The 22,691-nt window shown below is 35.9% G+C and overlaps 2 protein-coding genes across 2 annotated transcripts; both read right to left on the reverse strand.

The window, feature by feature from the left end:
* Positions 1–11,279: 11,279 nt before the first annotated feature.
* On the reverse strand, positions 11,280–18,837 carry LOC148573073 (uncharacterized). Its single transcript, XM_088505657.1, has 4 exons — positions 18,612–18,837; positions 17,397–18,416; positions 11,859–11,967; positions 11,280–11,592 (listed from the first exon to the last, which is right to left on the reverse strand). Exons 1-4 carry the CDS (start codon positions 18,835–18,837, stop codon positions 11,280–11,282), a joined length of 1,668 nt encoding a protein of 555 aa, XP_088361783.1.
* Positions 18,838–19,259: 422 nt separating this feature from the next.
* Positions 19,260–21,339, reverse strand: LOC107626845 (uncharacterized). Its single transcript, XM_016329738.2, has 3 exons — positions 20,930–21,339; positions 20,723–20,843; positions 19,260–19,751 (listed from the first exon to the last, which is right to left on the reverse strand). Exons 1-3 carry the CDS (start codon positions 21,337–21,339, stop codon positions 19,260–19,262), a joined length of 1,023 nt encoding a protein of 340 aa, XP_016185224.2.
* Positions 21,340–22,691: the final 1,352 nt, after the last annotated feature.

Below are 22,691 nucleotides of genomic sequence, written 5' to 3' on the forward strand. Positions count from 1 at the left end.
ATAACAAAACCCCTAAGTGAGACTCACTCACGCAGCGCCTCCCTCCGTCCCTAACCCTGTTCTCAAATCTCCATCCTCCTCCATAGCGCCCCCTCCATCTGTAGAGTCGTAGACCGTAGCGTGTCCCTACCTCCTCCTCCATCCATGGCGCCTTTCTCCAGCCCCGCCATCCTTCTTACGCAATCCGCGGCAGTGGTGCATTCCTCGTGCCAAGTCGTGAGTCCCTACCGCGGTGCACTTCTCTGTCGCAGAGAGTGCCATCGTCCAAGAAGCCCTTGCCGTCACCAAGCACCTCTCCGTGGCCAAGAAGACCGCCGTCACCAAGCACCTCCTTTGTCGCTGTCACCAAACAGCCCTGATTGTCACCAAGAAAGACTGTAAGCACTTTATATTTAGTTGCCATTTTGCAATTGTTGTGGTTGAGTTTGTTATCTAAATTTTTGAGGAATGGTTTTGAGTTTTCGGATCATGAAGTGCTAGTTTAACATTTAGGGTTTACGTTTGTAAGAGTCAAGCAGCATAATTATTTGTTTATTAACTGATTTTTCAAAATTTTAACTCATTTGCCTTTGATTTGGTTACTTTGCAACAGTTTGGATAATCATTGATGCAAAATTCATTTCCAAGTTCACTAATTGCTTTAAGTTGCTTGCGTTTTTATAGAAACCTAAAGTGTTGAATTTATCTATTCTAAACTTCAACTTTTCTGTAGGCATCTTATTTCCAACCATTTTTTTGGGAATCTACCTGCTACATTTGCAAATCTCACTAAATTAAATCAAGTGTAAGTAATTTGTTTCACTTATTCCTTTTACTTCTCTAAATTGTTGTTGGATAACAATAATGTAATGCTTCTGTGTTCCTTTCTCTCTTATACTGCAGTCGACTAGGCAATAATCAATTTTCTAGAACTATACCAAATTTTATTCAGAGCTGGACAACTCTCAGAGATTGTGTGAAACTGTGAATCTTTACCTTATTCCCCTGAAATTTAAACTTTTAGCTGTTTCTTTTTGAAATACATTTTAGTTATAATTGGCTGACCAAAGAATTGTTCTTAATTGTTCTAGGTAGTGCAAGGGAGTGGTATGAATTTTTTTTATTCAGAAATTGAAGCTACTCATAATTCTTGCTTCTTTTTTATTTGATGAAGTGCATGCATTAACATGCTTCTCAGTTCAGTCTTTTGATTATAATATAAGAGTTTAAAATATTTTAAGTTGACTTTTTAAAATCATTTCTTTTCTCTCTTAAATAATACTTGCTTTGGACATAACTTCTTTTTAAGAGACATCAGTGTTAACAAATTAAGTGGAATCATTCCAAGCTCCTTCAGTCGCCTATTGAACATGAACATACTATAAGAAATCTTTTCTACCTTTTTAATTTTTCAGTTACATGAAATGAGGATTGAGAGAAACCATTTCTTTCCTTCATTATTAGAAAATTGGAAATTGAATGACATTGACACTGATAGAGAATCAATGGCGGATTAAAATGCAGATACATTTGGTTTCCTTCTCAATTAAACATGCTGTTTATGATAATTTGAGTTGCAGCTTGAAGCTTTAGTATGTACTTATTTATGATTTATGTTCTTATACCTTGTTTTTTTTTCTTTTCTCTGTTGGGCTTGCTTCAGGGAAAAAAGTGACGAGCTTGCCCTGCCTTTTGCTGCTTGATGCTAGTCTTGCTTGCCATGATGCATCAAAATCAGCTGTAAGTTCTATGATAATTTCACTGGCTGGTTAACCTTTTGATTTTTGGAAGTTTTGTTACTTAATGCATTAATTTTGACTCAATGATGGGTTTTGAATTTTCATTTACGCATTATGTATCCCTCATCCCCCTTTTAAAGTAGTGTGGGGTCATTTATTTTTATAATGAATATGTAAATATAGTTTCTTTTTACATAATTTGCAATTAGTTTTTAATCTGACTTTTTCTTTGATTAGTTGAACGATGAGCTCTTTCTCACTGTGATAAGTCATTGTTCTTTCCAAGCTAATGTTGGTCATGGCAGCTAAGTTTCTTTGGATGATGATTTTCCAACTTAGTCTATTTAATTACTTTTTTTGTAGGTATTCTTTGTTGGGAATAGGTGAATCTTATCTTCTTTGAGTGTAATTTTTAACTGTTACATAGAGAAATGCACTTACTGACTGCAGGTTTTCAATACTATAATGATTTTATGATAGTAGTCTCTTGGTTGCTATTATTGATTCTTGATTTTTGTTATGATTTTTTAATGCTTCTATTTTTTCCGTACAAGAATTTGACAAATTAGCGACGAATTTTTGCGAGAAATATTTTTTGTCACTAATCCGTCACTAACTTGCGAGGAATTAGTGATGCACTAACGACAAAATTGATGAGCGGTCACAAAATATCTGAACTTGATAAAAGCAAGTGATTAGCGAGAGATTCACGAGTAAGTTTGTTTCTCGCATATTGACTTTTGTAGCTAAAAAAAGAGCGGAGAAAATTTCTTCGCTAATTTGTCACAAATTAATTAGCGACTGACAATATTCTAGCAAATCAGTCACTCAGGGGATCAATCGGATAAAAGTAAAGTAGCGAGGGATATTATTGTCACTATTCCATCGCAAGTGTTTGATATATAATTAGCGAGAAATAATTCACACACTAGTTTGTCGCTAAATAACTTTGTGCGAAAAGGCTAATTAGTGAGGAACAATGTTACTAGCTAATCCGTCACAAAGACTTGAAATGCATTTTGCGATGGAAAAATTCCTAGCTAATTTGTCACTAAAGTTTTTATTTTTAGCGAGCAACTAGTTTCTCACTAATTTGTTGCATAATATTGTAAAAATTCAAAATTAGGGTAGCGACAGAAAACAGTTGTCGCTAACTCGTCGCAACGGATAAATCATTCAGCTAGGGAGGTGTTCCTTGCTAATTAGTCGCTAAAGTGGAAATACGGATATTGAGTGCCTAGTAATTAAGTAGCGAGAAATTTGCGACCGTTTAACAACTGACACCCTTCGTTCGCTGATTTCAAGTCGCTGATTAGCGGGCGAAATACATTTGTCGCTAAGTTGTCGCAATTTTAATTTAGCGAGCGATTTGGCAACTACAATTTTGTCACAAAGTAAAAGCTATATCCTACCTATTTTGTAGCAAATTACTCGCTAATCTCGTTGGAAATTCGTCGCATAGTTTTAACAACTCCAAAACTAACCGAGAAAATTTTAGAAGTAACTGGTCGCAATTAAGTCACTAATCAAAAGCTTATTTAGTGAGGAATTAGCGACCGATTAACAACTGTTAGACTTTCTTCGCTTATTTTATGTTGCTACTAATTTGTGAAAAAAAATGTTAGTCCTTATTCTATCCTTATTTCATGTTAATATTAATCGCTAACCTTTATATAAATCCATGGAAAATTCATGGAATTGCCAAGCACGCTAATGTAATTTGTCATAATTTTGTCACTAATCTAAAGTTATTTTAAATGAGAGAATAATTAAAGTCCCAAAGTTGTGACTAATAATTAGCTAGCTAATTTTTAATAACTAATAATTTACAATATTCTTGCAAGATGTCCATTCTAAAAAATGTTACAAACAACTGAAATCAAAAGGTTTTTCTTAAAAAAGATTTTTTTCCCTATTAGACCACAAATTAGTCATTATTTTTAATAGAAAGTTTACTGTTAATTTGAATCGAAGTTTTAAATTAATATATTTTAAAGACAAGTTTAAAAATTCAATATTTTTAAAAAAATAGGAGCATAATGTTGATATTTTTAATCACAAAATATACTAGAAAATATATAATAGATAAGATAATTAAATTGTTATATATAAGGATTTATTTGTATATGATTATTATTAATTAGAATCATTTTAGAATTCATTCAATAAAGATTAATTTGAGCTAGCTCTTGAATTAATTAGGATCGTCAAAATGAGCCAAATCTGTCGGACTAGCTCGTTTACTTGACTTAAATAGATGGATATTTGACTCTAAAATCAAACTCGTAAAAATACAAGTCTAAACGACTTAGCCATAGTTATCAGAACCGAACCGGTCGATCGGTTCAACCAAAATACCAGTGAACCGATGTCCTATCCGATATGGTTCATTATTAAGATCGGACTTGCAATTAACTCGGTCAACGACGGTCAAACCCTTGAAAACCGGGTGATTTTGTCGTGAATCGGAGTCGGTTTAGTCGGTTGACGCACTTCCTCCTTGACCCGCGCGCTCCACACGTAAACCAGCAGAGTGTGGATCACTGTATGAGCATCTCTTTGAATTTCCTTCAAAAAGTGGCGTCTCTAACGTTCGATTCTTAAACCTGAGAGTGAGTAAAAGATGGATATTTGACTTAAATAGATGAATATTTGACTCTAAAATCAAACTCGTAAAAATGCAAGTCTAAACGACTTAGCCATAGTTATCAGAATCGGACCGGACTGGCCGGTTCGACTGAAAAACCAGTGAACCGATGTCCTATCTAATTCGGTTCATTATTAAAACCGGACTTTCAATTAACTCAGTCAACAGCGGTCAAATAGTTAAAAACCAAACGGTTTTATCACAAACCGAACTCGGTTTAGGCAGTTGTCCCACACTTTCTCCTTGACCCACACGCTCCACATGTAGACTAGCAGGGTGCAATCACTATAGAAGCATCTATTTGAATCTCTTTCAAAAAGTGGCTCTCTAAGGTTAGCCTCCATCTCACTGTGACAAGTGAATCTTCAATAGATGTAATGCTTATAATTGTATATATACCATATTATTTTATATGTGCCACTAGTAGATTTTTTATTATATTTACTCATTATTTTATCTATTATATAAAAGTATGAATTATATCATAATTTACATATAATTTAATTAAATTAAATTTAAATAATATAAAATATTATTATCATTTAATTCTTATTTTTAATATTTAAAATTTAATTTTATTATAATTTTATATATTTATTAAATTATTATCGGATTAAATAGTTCGACCAATAACCCACCGGTTGAACCACTGACCCAATGATCCAGTAATTTGACTAGATTGATTGTTGGTTCGGTTTTGATAGTTATAGACTTAGTTCGATTAACCATAAAAAATAGTGAATTAAGATTTTTCATGTTTATTAAAAAAATTTATCTATCTTATAAATTTTTTTAAATTTATTTTTTTTTGTAAAAAATCAAAAATAAAAACTTAAAAACAAAAGAAAAAAAAGTTAATAACTCAAAAAACAAAATAAATTATATTAATTTAAAAATATTTAATTTCAAAATTAAAAACGTACAAATAAGTGCCATTTCCATTACTGCAAATAAAAAATTGTGTATAAGCGCTCTTTACAGTACTTTAAATTAAAAGTTGAAAATCCCATAATCTCATAATAACTTCCCATTTTCTCTCTCTTTCACTCACGCAGAACCCAGCCCCCCCTCTCTCTGCACTCCACGGAACCCTAGCCCCTTTTTCTTTCTCTATCACAGCCAACAGCAGCAGGAAGCCAGGAGCCACTGCCCAGTTCCCAGCGCCGTCGTCACCGACAAACTCGTCTCCTCAGCCAGCGTCCAGCCTCGTCGTTGCCGATCCTCTTCTCCCGGATCCCATCTCCTTGCGTCGCTAGGTCTCATCGCCGCCGCCGGGTGGAACTAACCGTGGTGGCATCAGGAATCATCGCCTGTAGAAGGTAAAGATACTCGTCGTCTGTCGTCGTTTCTCTTCCCCTCGCCGTCGTCTCTCTCTATCGCAGTCGAGCCCTCTCTGTCGCCGTTGAGCCCTCTCTCTGTGTTGTCGTTGAGCCCTCGATCTCTGTGTGTCGCTGTTGAACTCTCGATCTCTCTGTGTTGCCGTCGAGCTAACGACCCTTCTCCGGTAAATAATGATGCTAGAATTATTTTTACTTGTTTTTGTACTTTTGTTAATATGTGTTGATTGGGTTGCTGGTTTTACTATTTTAGTGATCTTAATTTGCTGAGTTAATAGTACTACATTACTGATTTTTATCATTTTTTATTATCTTGAGTTGTTGAGTTGTTAATTTTTTGAAATGATGTTGCTAATTTTCTGGAATAATACTGTTGCTGGTTTTCTGGTTTTCTGATTTGGGTATGGCTGATATTATGAGTGAGTGGCAAGTTCATGTGAAGGTTCAGGTTCTGTGAGAACGCCAAGATGGATCAAGTGAAGACATCCATAGAGAATGGTGTTCTTACTGTCACTGTTCCTAAGGCTGAAGTTAAGAAACCTGGTGTTAAGCCCATTCAAATCACTGGTTAAACAAGATATTTTTTCTTAATCCCCCCTTCTGGTTTTCAAGCTTGTGTTTGCGTTTTGTTGTGAATTGTGATTACCTAATATCTATGATGTTCATGTCCTAGAAATATAAATCATGTAGTAGTGGTAAGTAAGAAAGCAAGATTATTATGATATGAGATGTCATCAAGTATGTAGTGCACGAATGTAATTTTTTCTGTGGTTGTGCTTTGAAAATCCTATCTATGATGGAAATCTTGAAACTAACAATGATGATTATGATTTTTGATGATTAGAGTTTTGTTTAGTTAAAAAGGTGAAATTTTAAATTTTATTAGGTTAGAAATTATTGAATTTAAATATTTGAAATTATATATTTAATTTTTAATAATTTTGTTTAAAATTTATTTAAACCGGTTGAACCTCAGTTGAACCCTGATCAAACTATAAAACCAGTGAACCAGTTATCTTACCGGTTCATTAACCGGTCCGGTTCTCGCAACCTTGGTTATAATTATAGTGAATGTATATGTAATACATGGTGGTACTGTAAGCTTGTTTTCTTTATGTGGAAGCGGAACATATTTGTAGTTTCTTGTTTTTTCTTTGGAAAACAAATTGGCACAGTAGTATTGTAAATAAGTTTGAATATTTAGCTTTACAAAGGGACAACTTCTAAATTTATTATTCATATGTCCCTGTTTTCCTTTCAAAGGTAAGCCAACACTGCCCACAAATTTTGAGGTTACATGGGCAAAATTGAAGTCTGCTATTTGTGCTATATTCTTGAAGCAACCCGACTCTTGTGATTTGGAAAAGCTTTATCAGGTATTCCTAGATATTCTGTTATTATTTATTATTCACAGTTGGGTTGGCTTGGGTTTGCCCTGTGAATTTTATGGTGAAATAGCTCATTAGTATTTTACGGTGAACTCTTCTGTAGGCTGTCAGTGATCTTTGCATATATAAAATGGCTGGAAATCTTTATCAGCGAATTGAAATGGAATGCGAAGCAGATATATCTACAGCTTTGCAGTCTTTGGTTGGACAAAGCCCAGATTTGGTTATTTTTCTATCTCTAGTTGAGAGATATTGGCAGGATCTTTGTGACTAAATATTGATGATTCGGGGTATATCCTTGTATCTGGATAGGACATATGTGAAGCAAATAGCAAATGTACGGTCCTTATGGGACATGGGCTTACAACTTTTCCACTAACATCTTTCATTATCTCCTGAAGTTGAACACAAAACTGTTACCGGTCTTCTAAGAATGATTGAAAGTGAAAGGTAAATCCTTATGTTACAATCCTAATCTTATAAATGAATGTCAGACCTCTTTATATATGATGGTGGCAGGGAGTATATTTCCTTGGTTTTTCTATTTGCTGTCATCATAAATTTTATGTTTCTTCTTGCCATTACCTTGCATGGGCTGAGTTGATATGACACTGATGAGACCATGAGGGAGCATGTACTGTCAAAATACTTGTAATATTTCTAATTTTCTGTTTCAAAATATATCAGTAACCATTGTAACTGGTTGACATACAAAGGATAATTTTGTGAATAGTTTTGGCTTGAGTAGTTTGTTAATTATTTTTTAATGAATTTGGTCTAGTAGAATACATCTTTATTATATATGACCATTATTTTGTAGTTATGTGAATTAATTTATCTCTCTTACCATAAAAAAAGATTAGCTAAATTATCATGTTTGGGGGGGGGGGGGAGACGAGGGCATAAATGTCCTTTTGTGATGAAGCTTTCATTTTTCTGTTGTTCGTCTGGTATTTCGGATTAGGTGAATCAGTGGATAGAACGCTTCTAAACCATCTTTTGAAGATGTTCACAACACTGGAAATATATGCAGAAAGCTTCGAGAAGCCATTTCTTGAATGCACATCTAAATTTTATGCTGCTCAAGGTATGAAATACATGCAGCAATCAGATGTTCCAGATTATTTGAAGCATGTGGAGGTGCTTCCTTTTCTTTATCCCCTTCTATTATCTTGTTAGCTTGAATTGTTGGTATTTGTATGTGCTCCTTTAAGTAGTTTTTTAACTATTGGATCTTGCCATGCCATGTATATATTTTATCTGATCATGCATAATAGTTATCTTTGCATAGATGAACCCTGCCTGTATATCACATTGTTTATGTATTGAATAGATATTTTTGTACTCATTTTTGTAGATAAGATTGCAAGAGGAACATGATAGATGCCTGATTTACTTGGATGCGAGTACTAGGAAGCCGCTGATAGCCACACCAGAAAAGCAACTTCTTGAACGCCATATACCTGCCATTCTTGATAAGGTTGTGACTGCTACCAGCTTCATGATTTTTCTGGGTGTTCAACCCCCTCCCCCTTCTATTTCACCTTACTTAGCTTGATTATTATTAGGGGTATAGTGATTTCATTTGATTTTGACTTTAGCTTGATTATTGGGTCTTTATTGATCAATCGATCAATTAATTAATTAATTCAACACAATTGATTTTGTTCTGTTCTTGATTTTCTCTGTTCTTGCTATGGTTTGTTGTTCTTCACTACTATTTATTTATTGTTCTTGGCTTCTGGTTATTGTTTGTTCTTGATTTTCTGTTCTTAATTTGTTGTTCTTCATTGTTGCTATTTTTTGTTGTTGATTTTTAATTTGTTGTTCTTCACTGTTGGCTGCTTCTACTATTATTTTTATTTTGAATTTGTTAATTGTTGATTTTAATTTATTGGTTCTGTTATTTTTTGTTCTTGATTTTAATTTTTTTTATCTTTGCTGATGTTCTAATGACTGATATTTTTTGCATTTAATTTATTATTGATTAAATAATTTATTGTTCTGTTTTTTATTTTGATTCATTGATGTGCTGTTATTTACTGATGTTATTTTTCTGTGATATTTTTGCAGTTTGATCATAGTATAAGTGACAATATTGGTGAAACTAAAGGTGGAATTGGCGGACATGTTCTTTGTGCAATTGATATGCCAAGTTTTAGGTGTTGTTTACATTTTTCATTTTTTTAAATTTTCAATGTGAAACGAGGAACTGAGATGTGTATTTTTCACTTTTGCTTGCATAGTTTACTAATTAAGTCATCTTATTTTGAGCTATTGAAAAGATAGAGTAGGCATTTGATCAAGCCCAAATGCTTGGTTATTATCAGGTTAAGCTTCAATACTTACTTTCTTGAAACATGGTTCGAACTTTTTTAAACGTGTATAATTTTGATGAACTAATTTATTCAGTATGTGATATTTTTTAGTTTAATGACTAAAATAAAAAAAAATAATGAGGTTTATTTTAGTATAGCGACATACTTGCTGTTGATGATGGTAACAAATTAAAGACTCTATTGTGACTAAAATATTTATGAGATATCTATCGATTTGTTACTAGTTTAAAAGGAAATTGCGATGATATTTTGTGATAGTATTATAATTAATTGATTACATATTATTTCCTAGCAAGTTAGCGACTACATCATAACTCTACTTTCTTGTTTAAAATAGCTATTGTTTAGCGACAAAATTCTTACAAATTTGATTAAGGATTTTCAAAGATTAGCTATAAATTTGCTATAAAATGCGACAGATTTGCGATCAAATTAGCGGATAACTTGCGACGAGTTAGGTTCGAAAAAATTCCTTGCTAATTAGCGTCAACTAAGCATTCCATTTTGTCTACGAAGTTAGCTTGCATTTAGCAATGAGTCTGCTACAGTAGAGTTTGTCGCTAATTAGCGACTATCGTTTAGTCTATTTCTTCTATGGAATTAGCTTTTACTTTAGTGATGGATTTGCGACTATCTATTCGGTAGCTAAAAAACTTTCCGATGAATTAGTGACTGTTCTGTTTGCCTCACTGATCTGCGACTTGTAATTAGCGAGGAAAGCATTAGTTGCTACGCGGTAGCTAATCCGTCCCAAATTATATTTTGCGTCAGATTAGTGTTGATTTTATGACTCTTTTTATGGTAGCTAATCAGCCATATTCTTGTCGTGTTTCCTGTTCTGTACATGAGATGATTCTGTTCTTAATTTTTGGTTCTTGATTTTTCACTGCATCTATTTTTCATTGCTCGATTTTGTTCTTGATTTTTGTTCTTGTATTTTGTCTGCATCTATTTTTCACTGCCAGTTTCTGTTATGTTCTTGATTCTTGATCTTTGTTGATTTTGAATTTGTTCTTTAACTTTTGTGGTTGCAGTTTTTTAATTATTTGATTTTAATTTGTTGTTTGGTGTTCTCATTTTAATTTTGGTTTAGTGTTATCTGTTCTTATTTTATTTTATTTTGATCACTTGGGTTTCAAGAGTGAGTGACAATGCCGGATGGGAGGCTTTTGGTAAGGAAAGTGAACGAGACGGAGTCACATGTGGTGGTGGCGCAGGATGGAAGCGAGGACTATACCCCACCATGACGGAGGTGAAGGCCTTGGAGAAGAAGAGCTTGAAGAGGACATAATTGGAAAGATTGGAACAAATTGTGGAATTGTAGCTTCAACAGCAAAACCTGCATATCCACACTATTAATCATATTCCTATTTATAACATAATCTTCTAGTTGGGTTAGGTCTAATACTAATCCTATTATTACTCTCCCCTTTAAAACAATCTCACTCTCAAGGTTGTAGAAAAAAAATTCTAATAAAAAATGTTACTGCAATTTATAATTAATAAAAAATAATTAATTCTAAAATAATATTTTTTATGCTACTGTTCAAAATAAAAATTGTACCACCAGAATTCCATTATTTAAAAAAAATGGATCTTATATATATATATATATATATATATATATATAATAATAATAATAATAATTTTTTGTAACACTTGACCCACTTGTAAATTTGAGTTGGACTTGGTACTGCAAGTAAAACCCCAAATCAATAAACGCCCACCTCAAAATCAGGGGTTATCTCATTCTTTCCACCTAATCCAAAAATAAAGAGCCAAATGTCATTTCTCTTCTGTCCTTCTCAACTATGTGCGATGTTGCTGCCGAAAGAATAGCCGTTAGCGAGTCAGACACCACCATCCGGCTCCAGTGGCTCCTTCTCCATCTTCTTTCGGTTCTGTTCTCTGTTACTTTCTCTGTCTTCGGTCGAAGTCACCACTCGCCACAGCAAGCCACCGTTGTTCCATCCTCCCTGCGATCCTAAGGAAGATAACCGTTGTGAGTAGTTGTGGATTAACCACGATATGGGACAGAATCCATAAGCTTGGAGATCCCCACTGCCGACGGTGGTTGCGATAGTGTGAGAACTCACCACGGTTATTGGAGCACCACATGCTTCTCCTTTTTTCTCTGCGAAAGTGCCGACCTTAGCGCTACTCCTGGCTTTGTCATCATCGCGAAATAGCCTCAAATATCAGCCTTTCTCATGCATCATTCCACCAATCACTGTCGGAGGTTGGAGAACACGGAAAAGGTGGCTGGTGGCTGGGATTTCTCTCTCACAATCCTAAAAGAGCACTGCCGCCAGGAGCTTCGGTGGCTTTGCCACTATAGGAGAAATACGATGGAGAGGGCTGTGACGATGCACCTCACCGCATTGCTTTCCTGTAGTCACCGCGTAAGATCTTGACACAATTCTCCCTACCTATGATTCTCCTGTCCTTGTCGCAAGTACTTCGATCTCGGTATCACTACTTCTGCTCGGACTCTCGCCGTTTTGCATATTGTCACCGCCTTCAATGACAGTCCCTTCACTGGGTGACAACAGATTTACAGGAGTGAGGTTGTGTTTTGCTCAATGGAATTCCTTAAATCAAAACTCTCAATATGCAATCTTATTACTTCTTCTTTTTCTACATATATGATTTTTGAATTTTAGCAAAAATATTTTAGTTGCTGAAATTGTGTTGCTACTTCATTGTAACTACGAATCGACAATGATGATTACTGAATTGTTGCTTGATATGGAATTTGTGTTGATTTTTCTTGTTGCTGCTATTGTTGAACTTTGAAATAAAAATATGATGATTCTTCTCCTGTGATGTGTTGCGGTTGTTGTGCTTGATACTTCTCCAATTTTGCTCTGATTTCTTCCAAAATTACATCTAAATCTAAAACTTCATGTTGATCAATTATTGGCAGAACAGGGATGAAATCAGATTGGTAACGACAATGAAAGACAACCTCAAAAGTATCCCAAGTTGCTGATGGATTGCGGAACCTCCATAACCAGTATCATTGTAGAGCTTTGCCAGCTAATTGATGAGCGGATATTTTATACGCTTTTTGCCATCATTTTCATATAGTTTTTAGTATGTTTTATTTAGTTTTTATTAAGTTTTTATAGGTTTTAATGTTAAATTCACATTTTTGGATTCTACTTTGAGTTTGTATATTTTTGTGCAATTTCAGGTATTTTCTGGCTGAAATTGAGGAGCTGGAGCAAAAGTTTGATTCAGAGACAGAGAAAGCACTACAGATATTGTCCGGATCTGACCTCCTTGCACTCGGAAGAGTTTTTCTGGAGCTACAGAAGTCCAAATAGAGTTCTCTCAATGACTATGGAAAGATGACTTCTAGAGCTTTCTAGCAATGTATAATAGTCCATAGTTTTCTTCAGATTAAAAAGCCCAAAACTGGCGTCCAACGCCAGCCTCCTGCCCCCTTCCAGGCGTCCAGCGCCCAAGGAGCAGAGCCCAACGTCCAAACTCCCAGAGAGGACCCCTAGCCAGCGTTTCACACCCTAGAGGCCTCATAACACATGGATCTCATCAAAGCTCAGCCCAAACACTCACCAAGTGGGCCCCAGAAGTGAGTTTTAGCACTAAAAAGACTGTTTTAACCTTACTAGTCATTAGTTTAGTATTTAAGGGACTTGATTTATGTTATTCGAACACTTTTTACCATACTCTACACGTTTACCATTGTATTTCCTTTCAGTATGAGTTTCTAAACCTCCTAGGTTGAGGGGAGGAGCCCTGCTGAGTCCTATGAATTAATAAAAGTATTACTGTTTCTCTTCGATCTGTGCGTGATTAATTCCAAGATGTATATTCGTACTTCAACATGGTGAATAGGATGATCAATGACAATTAGCTCTGTTCATCATACTAAGATGAACGTGCCTGACAAACACCCGCGTCTACTTAGGTTCGTGTGAATACTTCGGTGGAAAGCACGGACTACCAGCTTGATTATACATATCCATGACTTCGTTGGGGACTTCTCGAGATACCAGTTCAGCCGATTTACGGGAAGATTAGGGTCTCTGTGGTAGAGGCTAAAACCCATAGATACAGCATTCTCTGATCCGGAAGATCCGACCTTGTCTGTGGCATTTTGAGTAGGATCATTAAGGAGAATGGATTGTACGAGCTTCACCCTCAAGCAGAGATGGATCTACACTAACCCTGGGGTTCAGATCCAGAGGAGTATTGACGACCTCTCAATAAAGGCGTTAATCATTTACAGCTTGCCATTGAAGAAATCACTCACAAGCAAAGAAGACAGTAATACCAGAGTTAATTCAGAAAGGCTAAGCAACTCCAACCCTTAACCATATTCCTATTACTGAATCTCACAAGTACAAATTATGAATAGTTTGCCCTTACATCAATCCAACTGAATTCTGATTTCGCCTAACTAAAACCTGCAGGATAACCATAGCTTGCTTCAAACCACAATCCTCGTAGGATCGACCCTGACTCGCTCAGATATTACTTGGACGACCCAGTGCACTTGCTGGTACAGCTGTACGAAGGTGTAGGGATTCATGCACCACTAATCCATGGCGTGCTTCCTGCAATCTTTGGATCTCTGGTACCTTTAAAGAATTCCAAAATTTTTAGACAAAAAGAATTTATCATTAGCCACTACCACCATAAAAAATAGGAATAGTCTTAACACTGGAATGTGATTTAAATTCTCTAAATCACCATTGGTTTTAGATTCAGAATGAAAAACTCGTAATGAATTATTCAATAAAAATATAATTTAATATGATATCGTATCAAGGAAAAGAAAGAATTAAATAGAAATAAGAGGTCAATGAGTTATAACTCAAATGACATAATCTTTCCATACTCATTTAAGAGGTCGCGGGTTTGAGTCTTCCTATCTTTGGTAAAAAAAAATAAATAGAAATAAAAGAGAATAGAATAGAATAGAAATTCCTAAAACTAGAGCTAAAAAAAATTAGAGCTTTCAATTACATCATGTTTATCCACACTATTACATCATATTCCTATTTATAACATAATTCTGTAATTGGGCTAAGTCCAATACCAATCCTAACATAATAGTAGATGTAAAACTTAAGAGAAAAAATAATAAAAAAGAAAAGACACAACCAAATAAAATTAGAAAAAAAATAATGTTATTATAAATAATATTAAAATACTTTTTATATTATAATAATTGTAAAGTTAAATTTAAAAAAAAAAACTCTGAATCAAATAAAAAATTCAAATAAGATAAATAATATACGAAAAAAGTTTGAACCTAATACATAAGGTATACTAAATTACTAACTCTTTTGGATTGAGTCTTTATTATTAGACTAGATGCAACACTATGTCTTAAGAATTAGATCTATCTATGTCGAAATACTTTTCATTTACATGTCGTTTTTTGAGATAGTAAAATAAAAAAAAATTATACATTATACTATAAAAGTCTACAATTTTTTATTAAGAGTATGAAAGAAATTTAAAAAATATTACTAATATGTTAATTAAAGTTAAAATCATAATAGAATTTAATAAATTTTTATAATAATAATATACACGTAGGATGTTTGATAATAAATAGCGTAACTCGGGAGATACAGACAAAGGGTGCATGCATCTTTAAAGTATCTTCTTCTTCTTATTATTATATTCTGAATGTGGGATGTAACATTGATTTCTTTATGTTTCTTTTGCTTTTTCAGATTTGAAACATCCCTTATTAAGCCATCATTCCCTTTTTTGTCTTAGACCGTCTTTGCAACTGTTTCATTTGAACCTGTCAACTTGCCCTTTTATTTTTATTACCTTTTTACATAATAATAATAATAATAATAATAATATATAATAGTAAAAGTAAATTAAAGTATTTGAATCCGTTTTTTTTTATTTATATTTGGTTAAAAGAATAACCAATATGTGGAATAATTATAATCAATATAAAAGTACTCCAAATTGAAAGTAGTTTAATCTCATAATTATTAGTCTTAATTTCAAATCGATCATGTAAATGAAGAAAAATATCAATTAGAAAGAGACTAAAAATGATTATATATCCACTTTTACTATAATTTGTTTCATATAGAAGTATATAGAGTGAATTATCAATGTAAGAACCGGATTTTTAGTAAATAGATTTTTTTTTGTTAGAAAAAAAATGAAAAATAAAAAAAAGAGAGTTACGAGGTCAAACTTAGTTTTATGAGGGTAATTAATTTTTATAAATTAAATTTGACTAATAAATATTAAATACTATTTTATCATTGGCTTAGTTATCACATCAGAAACTTTTGAGCCGCAATGCAAAAGCTCTTTTAGTGATGATTGTACGTGTACTGAGAAAAAATTCTAGTAACCGAAAACCTCAGAACCAGTGGTAAAAATAATTTCTATTCAAGTAAATGTGTCTCTAGATTTATATTGGCTATCTCTTCATGATTTACTTCTTTAAGAATAGTTATTAGTTATTAATTGTTTTACTGTCCGGTAAAAGTTATCTGAACCGAATTTCTATCTAGTATTTCGCAAATGACTCCTAGAGGCCCCGAATCCTCTTTCTTGCTACCAATTAACTCGGCTTCCCTCTCTTAGCCTCTGGGCTGAGATTATCTCAGCCTCTCACCCTACGCTGCTGTATTTTTAACCACAAGAAATTAACTGCAGTTAACTACAGATAAACATGTCATTATGACGCTGACTGTGTTTCCTCGAAATCACGCCCCTTCTCTCTTGCTATCAGCCCATTTCTATCTAATTTTTCCAGCCCTCTTTTACTACATTTAATTAGGTTAGACTTCAAATTTTTATTTAAGACAATTACCAAGAAAAAATTCAATACCATTTTACCATAAAGAGAAGATAAGGACCATGAGTGAGAGAGGAGAAACAGAGAAAATTCTGCACACACTACCTGCGTTTTCAGCTTCTTATTTTACCATTCATACACTATTCTTCAAGTGTTCTTTAAGGACTCAAACCATACAAGTACAAACTCTTGTCCATACTAGTACAAAGATTAGTGAAAACGGACAAGAGTTTGTACTTGTATGGTTTGAGTCCTTGAAGAACACTTGAAGAATAGTGTATGAATGGTAAAATAAGAGGCTGAAAATGTAGGTAGTGTGTGCAGAATTTTCTCTGTTTCTCCTCTATCACTCACGGTTCTTATCTTCTCTTTATGGTAAAATGGTATTGAATTTTTGCTTGGTAATTGTCTTAAATAAAAATTTGAAGTCTAACCTAATTAAATGTAGTAAAAGAGGGCTGGAAAAATTAGATAGAAATGGGCTGATAGCAAGAGAGAAGAGGCGTGATTTCGAGAAAACACAGTCAGTGTCATAATGATGTTTATCTGTAGTTAACTGCAGTTAATTTCTCGTGGTTAAAAATACAGCACAGTGGGGTGAGAGACTGAGATAATCTCAGCCCAGAGGCTAAGAGAGGGAAGCCGAGTTAATTGGTAGCAAGAAAGAGGATTCGGGGCCTCTAGGAGTCATTTGCGGAATACTAGGCAGAAATTCGGTTCGGATAACTTTTACCAGACAGTAAAATAATTAATGGCTAATAACTATTCTTAAAGAAGTAAATTATGAAGAGATAGCCAATATAAATCTAGAGACACATTTACTTGAATAGAAATTACTTTTACGATTGGTTCTGAGGTTTTCGGTTACTAGAATTTTTTTTCGGTGCATGCACAATCTTCACTAAAAGAGTTTTTGCAGCTCAACAGTTTCTGGTGTGGTAACTAAACCAATGGTAAGATAGTATTTAATATTCATTAGTCAAAATTGACTTAGAGGGATTAATTACCCTCATAAAACCAAGTTTGACCTCGTAACTCTCTTTTTCTTTTTATTTTTTGTTTTTTTTTCTAGCCAGAAAAGTCTATTTACTAAAAATCTGGTTCTTAAATTCTACCCTCCTTAAAGAAAATTTTGCCCTCAAAATTTAGTCACCTGATAACTGTGGGTAATCTGTCTTCATTGTGCTCTCTAGCTCCCAGGTGTGTTCTTCCATGCCATCTCGTCCCCAAGCAACTTTTACTAACGAAACCTCCTTGCCTCTCAGCTGTTTGATACTCCGGTCGACTATTTGCACGGGTAGTACTCGAAATGTCAAGTCATCCCGTAACTGTACTGTTTTAGGTTCTAGGACATGACTTTCATCAGGATTATATTTTCTAAGCTGGAAAATGTGGAATACATCATGAAGATTGGATAAATAAGGGAGAAGAGCTATTTGGTAGGCTACTGATCCTACTCTTTTTAGAATCTGAAAAGGACCTATGAACCTAGGGCTTAGTTTCTTGGTCTTGAGACTACGACCCACTCCGGTGGTTGGTGTTACTTTAAGAAAAACATGATCACCCTCAGTAAACTCTAAAGGTTTCCTTCTCCTATCAGCATAGCTCTTCTGTCGGCTCTGAGCCGTCAGAATTCTCTCACAAATTCTCTTGATTTGCTTGGTTGTCTCCTGAACTAACTCTGGTCTCATCATACTGGATTCTTTCCCTTCATACCAGCATAGTGGTGATTGGCATTTGCGATCGTAGAGTGCTTCGTATGGTGCCATCCCAATACTTGCATGGAAACTGTTGTTGTAGGCAAATTCTACAAGCGACAGGTATCTTTCCCAACTTCCTTTTTGGTCTAGGACACATGCTCGTAACATATCTTCCAGTGTTTGAATAGTCCTTTCCGACTGGCCATCCATCTGAGGATGATAAGTTGTACTCATGTGCAGACGCGTTTCGAATGCTTTCTGAAAAGCTCTCCAAAATCGTGAAGTGAATCTCGGGTCCCTATCTAACACAATACTGGTTGGTACCCCGTGCAACCTGACTATTTCCCGAACATAAAGTTGTGCGAGCCTTTCCATTGAATAGTCCATTCGAATTGGTAAAAAGTGAGCAGACTTGGTCAGTTTATCCACAATTACCCAGATGGAATCATTTTCGGATGTGGTCCTTAGCAGTCCTGAAACAAAGTCCATGGTAATCACCTCTCATTTTCACTGTGGCACTTCTAGAGGCTGAAGAGTTCCTAACAGCTTCTGGTGCTCAATCTTAACCTTTTGACATGTGAGACACTTCGAAACAAAGGTAGCTATGTCTCTCTTCATTCTGGGATACTAGAACATCTGGCTCAAATCCTAGTACATCTTAATAATACCTGGGTGGATTGAAAATCTTCCATGATGTGCCTCCCTTAATATTTCCTGTCGCAGATTATCGGATTCCGGCACACATATTTTACCCTTGAATCGCCATATCCCTTCTGCATCCCGTCTTACTTCTTTCTGTTGGTCCTTGTCGACACATGACAAAAGCCTGGTCATCTCTGACTCTTGAGCTTGCACTCGTCGGATCGCCGTCTTAAAGTCATGAGTTAACTGCATCTGTGCCAAACACGTTCCCCGTGAAGTCTCTTTTAGCCCAGCTTAAGTCCTTCAAAGGTTGTCCTTAATTCTTCTTCTTTAATTTTCATCCAGGAGAGACTTGCATTCTTCCTGCTAAGGGCGTCTGCGTCCACATTTGCCTTCCCGGGATGATAGTTTAGTTTAAAGTCGTAGTCCTTTAAGAATTTCATCCATCTGCTTTGCCTCATGTTGAGTTCCTTTTGGTAAAAAATGTACTTCAAGCTCTTGTGGATGGTCGGAGAAAACCTCGAACTTGACTCCATACAAGAGGTGCCTCCAGATCTTGAGAGCGAATACTACAGCTGCCAATTCTAGGTCGTGAGTTGGATAGTTTCACTCATGAGGTTTGAGTTGTCTTGACGCATAGGCTACCACATTCCTCTTTTGCATCAACACACACCCTAAGCCTTTAAGGAAGCATCGCAGAAAACCTCAAATGGTCCTTCGGGATCTGGCAGAATTAACACCGGTGCTGTCGTCAACCTTTCCTTGAGGGTCTTGAAGCTTTCTTCACACTCATCCGTCCAAACAAAAGGTACCTCCTTCCTAGTGAGTTGAGTTAGTGGTAAAGCCAATTGTGAAAATCTTTTGATGAACTTTTGATAATATCCAGCTAGCCTGAGGAAACTTCGAATCTCGATGACTGTCTTAGGTTGCTCCCACTCTAAAGCTGCTTCTGTCTTAGCAGGATCCACTCCTATACCTCCATTTGATACTACATGTCCCTGAAACTTAACTTCTTTCACCCAAAACTCACACTTAGAGAGTTTGGCATACAATCTCTTTTCCTTCAGAATTTGTAACACCATTCTTAGGCGTTCCTCGTGCTCTTCCTCTGTCCTTGAGTAAATCAAAATATCACTACAAACTTGTCCAAGCACGGGTGAAAGATTCTGTTCATGTAGTCCATGAATATGGTAGGGGCATTTGTCAGTCCAAAAGATATAACGGTATACTCATAGTGACCATATCTGATTCTGAAAGCAGTCTTTTGTGTATCTGATTCTCTGACTTGGATCTGATGGTATCCCGACCTTAAAATCAATCTTGGAAAAACCGAAACTCCTCGCAACTGGTCCATCAAATCATCGATTCTTGGAAGAGGGTACTTATTCTTGATAGTGATCTTATTCAGTTGTCGATAGTCAACGCATAACCTCATACTACCATCCTTCTTTACTAGTAGTACTGGTGCTCCCATGGCGATGCACTGGGTCGGATAAATTTATTCTCCATTAATTCTTCTAGTTGTGACTTCAATTCTTTGAGTTATAGAGGTGACATTCTATAAGGTGCAATCGAGATCGGTCCCACTCCCGGTGCCAGTTCAATGGTAAACTCTATCTCGCATTGTGGAGCAAACTCGGGAATATCGTCTGGAAAAACCTCAGGAAACTCCTTTACTATCGAAATTTGCTCTATTGTTCATTTTCAGTCGAGCTAGCCGCTAAGAGAACAAAACCTCTACTCTCTCTCCCACTAAGGTTCACTATTACTGAGTTTAGATAGTAACTATGGGAAGTAACAGACATACTAACAGACGAAATTAAAGCGGTTTTCTTAAAGCAATCAAAAAGGACATGATACACAGACAACCAATATAGTCCTAGGATGATATCCATACCACGCAAAAGCAAACAAATCAGGTTATGTGTAAATGATTTCTCTTTAATGATGAAGGTCACACATCTACAAACCAAGTTGGTCACAGCATTTTGTGTGGTGGGTGTGTGGACAATTAGATCATATTCAAGTTGAGAGGTTCCTAGTCCTAGCATGCGTGCACATTCTATGGATATAAAAGAATGAGATGCGCCTGAATCATACAGTACAATTAGGGTCTTGCCGTTTACAGAGCACTCACCTTGGATGAGGGAACTTGACACAGAAGCATCATCAGCGGCCATTGCAAACACTGTTGTTGAGGTCGAGGGGGAACTGGTCCATTTCGCTTAACGCGACAATCTTTCGCTATGTGCCCTGGCCTGCCACAATTATAACAAACACCCGCTCCAAGCTGGCATGGCCTGCTTCCATGGTCCTTCCCACACTTAGCACAAGTCAGACTTGCCTGAGCTCACTGTGGCTGCCTCCCCAAGTCTTGTCTCTGATTATGGTTTCCCAGGTGGAATCAAGAGTTAGAGTTTTCGCTGGGTGGATCTTAGTGCTGTGGCTGACCATTTCTTTTAAAGTTCCTTCCTTGTGGTGCCAGGTTTCTATTGAAATTCCTAGAGGAAAAATCCCGACGATTAGCTTGGGCCACTGCCAACTTCTTGGCGCATTCCTCAGCCAACTGACTCTTTTTACCAGCTCTGCAAAGTTCCTAATCTCCATCAGTCCCACAGAAGCCATCAGTTCCTCCCTAAGACCTCCTTCATACTTGATGCACTTCCACTCTTCATATTTCACAAGATTTCCCTGACATACCTTAGAAAATCGACACAAGTCCTCAAACTTCCATGTGTACTCAGCCACCGTCATGCTTCCCTGCCTTAATTGTAGCAATTCCAACTCCTTGGCGGTATGGGCGGACGGAGGGAAATACTTCTTATAGAACTCAGTACGAAATTCAGCCCAAGTGATCTCAGTGCCTCCGTGTCCTAACAATTAGCTCACTCCCTGCCACCAATATTGTGCATCCTCTTTTAGCATGTAAGTGGCAAACTCCACTTGTTGTCCTTCAGGGACAAGTTGCACCTGCAGAACCCGCTCCATAGCACGTAACCAATCGTCTGCCCCAGTCGGGTTGGTGGTTCCAGAGAAAGTGGGTGGATTAACTTTAAGAAAAGATGCTAAAGTCATTGGCCTTTCCCCTTCAGGTACACTGTTTTCTAATCTGTTTCCACTGCCGTGGCCATTCCCATTACCATTCTCCTGCTGTCGTTCCATTCTCTCCACTGCTCTATTAGTTGCAGCGACAGAATCGCGCACAGCTGCAACCATTGCAGTCATAGATTCTAGCAAGGCGGCCGGGTCAAATGCCGGCTCAGAACTTGGACTCGCTTGACGGGGGCTACGCCTGTTTGCAGACATTGAGGTCCTGTTAACACCAAACGATCAACATTAAGGTGATCAATCTTAAGATATCCAATTTAAGTGCTAACATTTCTAAAATATATGCTCACAGACAATCATGCGATTATATCATCAGAGATATCCTAGTGGCATGATAAAAAAAACAGAGTATGCAGTGAAGCTAGGGGTGAAGAAAGGCCAGGCAGCCTGCCAGGGGCCTGTAGCTTGGCTTGAGTTTGGCCTGGCCTGGCCTGTTATAAAATAGGCACAGGCTCAAGCTCTTATAAAAGCCTTATTATGTTAATAGGTCAGGCCTAGGCTCACTAATTAGCCTTATTGGCCTGTCAGGCCTGCCTGGACCTGTTAATACATAATTATATATATAAATAATTTTTTAATTATTAACAAAATTATAAGATATTTTAAATTTATTATATTTAATTATAAATAGTTTTGTATATTTTAAATACTTTAAAATTTAATTTTTTTATAAATATTAAATATGACATATTACATATAAATATGTTTATTAAAAAATAATTTTTTAAATAATATTTTTATTTTTGTAAAAAAAAAAATTATCAGGCTTTTACCAGGCTTCAAGCCAGGCCGGTCTAAATAACAGGCCAGACTTAGTACTTTTAAAAAGGCCTATAGCCTCCAATTGACTACATGACAGGTCAGGCCTGTTAAGAGCAAAGCCTAGCCTGGCCTAGTCTGTTTCCACCCCTAAGTGAAGCATAGTCAGTCCATTCTCCATGCTCTACTAAGGATGAACTGCTTTGATACCAAATTGTAACGACCCAACTTCTAGCCTG

Source organism: Arachis ipaensis, chromosome B2, assembly GCF_059453495.1.
Source record: "Arachis ipaensis isolate K30076 ecotype BB chromosome B2, ASM5945349v1, whole genome shotgun sequence".
NCBI classification, from domain to species: Eukaryota; Viridiplantae; Streptophyta; class Magnoliopsida; order Fabales; family Fabaceae; genus Arachis; species Arachis ipaensis.

Coding starts and splice junctions, on each gene's coding strand:
- LOC148573073 (XM_088505657.1), bottom strand. CDS start 18,837: ATGCAGTTAACTCATGACTTTAAGACGGCGATCCGACGAGTGCAAGCT. Junction 18,417..18,611: donor AAGATTTTCAATCCACCCAG/GTATTATTAAGA, acceptor ACTTTGTTTCAG/GACTGCTAAGGACCACATCC. Junction 11,968..17,396: donor AGATTACCCACAGTTATCAG/GTGACTAAATTT, acceptor GTTGTCACCCAG/TGAAGGGACTGTCATTGAAG.
- LOC107626845 (XM_016329738.2), bottom strand. CDS start 21,339: ATGACGGTGGCTGAGTACACATGGAAGTTTGAGGACTTGTGTCGATTT. Junction 20,844..20,929: donor GGCAGCCACAGTGAGCTCAG/GCAAGTCTGACT, acceptor TAATTGTGGCAG/GCCAGGGCACATAGCGAAAG. Junction 19,752..20,722: donor GTCAAGTTCCCTCATCCAAG/GTGAGTGCTCTG, acceptor CTACATGAACAG/AATCTTTCACCCGTGCTTGG.